At 32.0% G+C, this 5,576-nt stretch overlaps 1 protein-coding gene across 1 annotated transcript; it reads left to right on the top strand.

The window, feature by feature from the left end:
• Positions 1-478: 478 nt before the first annotated feature.
• On the top strand, positions 479-5,048 carry LOTGIDRAFT_138356 (hypothetical protein; the record flags this gene model as incomplete). Its single annotated transcript, XM_009048538.1, has 4 exons — positions 479-577; positions 1,860-1,956; positions 4,586-4,637; positions 4,868-5,048. The coding sequence occupies 4 exons, from the start codon at positions 479-481 to the stop codon at positions 5,046-5,048; spliced, it is 429 nt and encodes a 142-aa protein (XP_009046786.1).
• Between the last annotated feature and the right edge of the window lie 528 nt (positions 5,049-5,576).

Below are 5,576 nucleotides of genomic sequence, written 5' to 3' on the forward strand. Positions count from 1 at the left end.
TGATGAAACTTTGTATGCATGTATATATTGATGAGAGCTTGGTCAAGTTCAAATTTGGATTAACGGTATAGGAGTTATTGCCCTTGTCATGATAAAAAACATTCAAATTTGATCAAACTTAGTATGCATGTATATATTGATGAGATCTAAGGCAATTATTGGAGGAATAGTTGTTAAGTTACTGCCCTTGATTTAGTTAAAACATGTTGGCTGTTCCCTCCAGACTGTTCAGTGAAATGGTTGATGACACCAAACCCTCTGATTCCATGATAGCAGCATTAGTCTACTTTTATTCAATTTCCAACTGTATAGGGATCTATATATACACAACCTGCACGTGTTGGCTATTCCCTTGAAAATAATTGACTAAATGCAATCTGAAAACATTTATGTCGAACTGTAGACTATTAATATATTCATGATTCTATATATTTCTAATTTAGTTGAAGAAAATGCAACTGGAGAACCAAGTCTACTGATGGCCGCGGCGGAACTCGTTCAGAAATCTAAAATTAAGGAAGAAAAAGAAGACATTATGGTGATGGACACAAAATTAAAAATTATTGACATCTTAAAGGTAGGATCTTTCATCTTTAGGTTTAAAAACCTTACTGTTAGGTTCTATTTTTTTGATATTATGACAGGGACAGATTCCCCATTACCAAAAGTTGATTTGGGTCTTAAATATATGTAACTAATCTTCAGAAATACCAGAAATCAATGAAAATGGCATAATTCCTTCAAAAATACATCGGACTAGGAATTTCACTTTCAAACGTAGATAATTCTGGATTTGAGAGCCCAATTTTTGACAGTGACCTGTGAACACTATTACTAATTAGCTTAGCTAATAAAGACGAAGGTACGATAGGTTAAATAGATGGCGAGTCTGTCTCTTTAAAACAAAAGATAATATTTAATGTTTGGTGTTTATTTTTATATTTTTTGAGATAATAGTGTAGCTTTGTAAAAATTGGGACACATGTCAATGAGATAGAACTTTCTGATCTGATATACCCTTGTCAGTGAAAAAGAGCTCCCCTTGAACAATATATTATAACAAGCATATTACTACAAATGCCATGTCAAAATATCTCTGATAGAGATCTTCACAGTGCTCAAACTCAAACTCCAAGTCATTTCACTAATGATTTTTTTACATATTTCAAAAAGAAAGATCCCCTTTTTTTTAAATTTCTTCTATTATGTGAAATTTTGATCTATTTTGAATGATAAAGAATTAAGTATATTTTTCTTTGAGCATTTGATTTTGGTCTGATTTTTGTCAAAGATTTTTTCTGCATGTGAAAAATTGATTCAAGTCTGCATTTTTATGTCAATTTTATAAAAATGGTAATAATTTTAAATTTATTTGAATCATTTTTGATATTTTGTCATCAGCTTGATTATTAGATAAACGTACACTTGTTGTCTGAAACATCTTAACTTTATTGTGTTGTTTTAATAATCTAATTACCAACAGAAAACATCAACTTTCTGTCTGTGTGTTAGACCAGGAATGTCCAGGATTCAAACCCAACAAAGGTTGAGATACCTGTTTCTCGTCTGTCAGCAATGCACGTTAGGTCCAAAGGGGCTGACATGGAAAAAGTGTGTCATGCAGATGGAACCAAAAAACTTAGAGCCCATATGTTACAGGCTGTGTTGTGTTAAGTAGACGAATACTGCTGTCCCTAATGAAGAGGCCTGATCTTTCCATCCACTGTACTTTGTGGTTCTGATATTGTATTATGATAATAATATAAGTTATAATGTTTCAGTCAACTAGTTTGCTAGATGTTGTATCTGTGATATTTTATGTTTTAACCTGTGAGATATTTTTGATTGTTTTATTTCAGTTTATTTTAAATGTTAGATTAGACTATAGAATCACCTGTTTATTGTCTATTTTTAAACAAGAGCACGACGTAAATTCCACGCCCAAATTAACGGATGGTATTTAATTTTACCTTATGTTTATAAACTGTTAACTTGTTATTATTGTGGAAAAAACAATTTTCATGTATTTACACAGTTATTCCTGAACAAAATATGCTAAAAATATACAAAAGTTATGAGATGTGTGGCGCCAGACAGGGTATGCTTACTCTTCTAGACACCTGATACTACTTTTCATTATGAAATACCTACTCACTTACAATTGATATACTTCCTCATGTGAATAGTTTATTAGCTGTTACCCATTTTTTGTCAAAATGTTGTTTTGGAATTGGGGTTTCATTTTGTGGATCAGATCGTTATATATTTGGTTTATTTATTTGTGAGTTGACAAATATGCTGGAATATACAAAGGATAGGCTAATCCACAGACATTTTTACACAAAATTTGCTAAAATTCACAAGCATCTCATGATTAAATATATTTTTGTGGGTGGAATCCAAAAATTTAAGTTGCCACAAAGATGTTTCTAAAGACTAATCCATGAAATTTGGTGCCCACAATAGATAATGATTTGACAGTATTATCTAGATAGCTTATTTATATAGCTTATTTATATAGCTTATTTATATAGCTTGGTGTTGGATATTTTATTTCTATTCTGTATCTATTTGTTTTAAAGACTATATCTTGAGGTTTACGGATCATATACCATTCAAACCCTAATTATAGTTCTGTTGGTTTTTATGCATCTTGGTATTATTTCACTTTTTCTGTACATTCCACATTGTTTGTTGAGATGAGACTACGTGGACTATTTTTTGTTGATTTTGGGCATTTTGTGTTGAAAATTTATTAGTTGGTGGTGCATTTTTCTTGGCTTTTTTAATTGTTCCTTTATATGCTTATTAGTCTGTTAGTCTAACTTCCCTCTCGTTTGTCCAACCTATCTATCTCATGTCATCTATAACATATCTTTTTACTCCTTCCGTACTCCCTAATTCTGCTATTCCATTGTCTCCTGACATAACCAACTATTAAATAATGGTGTATATATTTCAGTATTTAACTCAGATTCGTCTAGATTACCGTGTAACGTGGATCCTGTCAAATTATAAACAGGAGATAATTCCTCAGTTACAAGATGATATTGATCAAGATATGAACGTAGACATTAGTATGTTTTACGGAACTTTTCTAGTTTGATTCGTGTCTGCTGGTTTTTTAAGTTTGTTTGCTTTGTAGTGGAATGAACCCTCTAGCTGTATGAAACGGTATTTGAGTCTCCAGTTTCCAAACCTTAGATCCACCAGCTGATATTCTCATCACTCAGTTAAGTTTAGGATCTAAGTTTTCAAGATGGTGGGTTTTGTAGTCTTCATTTCTGTAATGAAGACACTGATAGCTCTGATTTGCGCCATTCAAAGTTTCAGTCAGACGTCTTGTGGTTCTTGTGATTCCACTAAAACTAAGTGTTTTATGATGTCACTATCAGAAAAACTGCTTATGATATTTAATAACCTTTGCGATAGTAAGGTAAATATATGCTAAGTGGAATTGCAGGAACCACAGACGTCTGACTGAAAATCTGAGTGGTGCAAATCAATGCTATTAATGTCACTGATACACATAAATTTAGAAAACCTCTTTACAATCCCTTTCAAAATGAGCCAATGATTTGAAGAATTAGCAAGATGAGGGATAAAGCAGTAGGTAGCAAAGTGTGCTGAGGATGTCTCCTTGTTGGATCAAAGGATGAGATGTGGAAGACTCAACTACCTTCATTACAGCAAGATGTGAAGAAATAAACAGCATTAATTCAGAGTGATTTTGATGTCTCTAGAATTTTTTTAACAATTTGATTCACTGTGTGATTTTTCCTAATTTCTAGAAATTTTGTATTTTTTTTTCTAATATTTTAACACATTTTGGTTTCCACAGACACAATATTTTTATTAGATATGTAGTTTTATTAATTTTTAAAATTTCAACCCTGTACACCACAGAATTAGAGTAGCATCCCTTGATATTGTTCGTCTAAGTTTTAACATTTGGGTCTTGCTTGAGGATGTAAAATAGTGGAATTGGCATGTGAACTTCAGTAAATTGTTAAACCGAGTGCAAATAATATAGATCATCATATGCCCTGATCTCTATAAAAATTATGTGATGTTACTTGGTAAGGCGCACTTCACCAGCTAAAGGAATAAAAGGACTGGTTCACTTTCACCTATTATTGTAAGCATGCTCGTTGGAGATTTGACATTCTCGTCCGTGGTAGGTCTAGATGGTTCAAAGTTGAAGGAGGTTCAAGAATATGTAGATCTGTATTTTCAAAATGTCCTTCATTGCACACTGCAGGGCAATATCCATGCTCATTATACCTAATCAGTAGCAATAATAGGATGCTGAGCTACATTTCTTTTTAATAGTCTAACAAGATACAGGAAAATTGGGTGTAAAACTTCTTTTTAATTTGCTTTTCTTCTTTTCTTCATATCAATGTATTACTTTGTTTTCAACATTTTCAATTAAAAAAATTTATAATTCTTCAGATTTAAATAACTTTAATGATCTCAAATTCATTCATAAATACATCAGTATTATTATCTTAGTAATAAAAAGTCAATTATCTGTATAAGTTGTAATGATTATATTAAAATATATTTTGTATAATTTTTCCAGGTCTAGATTTAGAAAGTATCGCTACACAAGCTGAGGATATCTTCGGTGGAAGGTAATTTATATTTCTCAATTAGTTTATTACAATAAAAAATACATGTGAGTTATGTGGCTAATTTGATTTGCAAAGTCAAATACTGATATCAGTTGTTTTTGAAAAGTTGCTCAGAACTCTGGGAAAAGAAATCTGATTGGTCAATACTTCACAAGTACGAATAATTTTCATATACATAATTACGATCTAGTTAAGAAATGAGAATTGAATTATTGTTTCTATATTTTCAGTACGGAGACAGCTGAACTAGATTTAGATGGTCAGGGAGGAAAGATGTTTCTACGTGTATTATTGAGTCTGGTAATGCATGACTACCCTTCGCTGGTCTCCGGAGCTCTACAACTATTATTCCGTCATTTCAGTCAACGTCAAGAAGTTTTACAGGCTTTTAAACAGGTGAGATTAGATTGATTATTTAGGCCAATGTGAGAAAATTTGGCATTTAAAAATATGTTTAGACTTCCTTTCATAATTTAAAATTTCTTTATGTATTCGAGGCAATCCCTCATTCAAAACTAATAAAATAAAGATTTTTATAAAAAATAAACTGCTCATACTTCTGTTTATAGAAATTATTCTAGATAATAAATTTCACGTAATCTATTCATTTACTTGATACAACAATAGATAATAATATATCATTCCCTCTAAGTCCAGCGCACACGTGAGTCAATAGCTCAACCATTCGTCACAAGTAACTGATATCTCAACCTGTGTGGGTCAATTTTGCTGCGTTGTTTGCCTCGCGAGACAGTGCCTCAGAAATCTATCATGTTTCATATTTTTTTGGCACGAATGACGTTTGACTCAAAGTGTTCGCTTGACATGAGACGATAGCTCAGCCAGCATTTTCTCCACGGCCAATAGAATGTGTTTATGCTGAGCTGTTGACTCATGTGTGCGCCAGACTTTAAATTTTTTTGGTAGGTGCAGAATATT

Source organism: Lottia gigantea (assembly GCF_000327385.1).
Source record: "Lottia gigantea unplaced genomic scaffold LOTGIsca_124, whole genome shotgun sequence".
Taxonomy (NCBI): domain Eukaryota; kingdom Metazoa; phylum Mollusca; class Gastropoda; family Lottiidae; genus Lottia; species Lottia gigantea.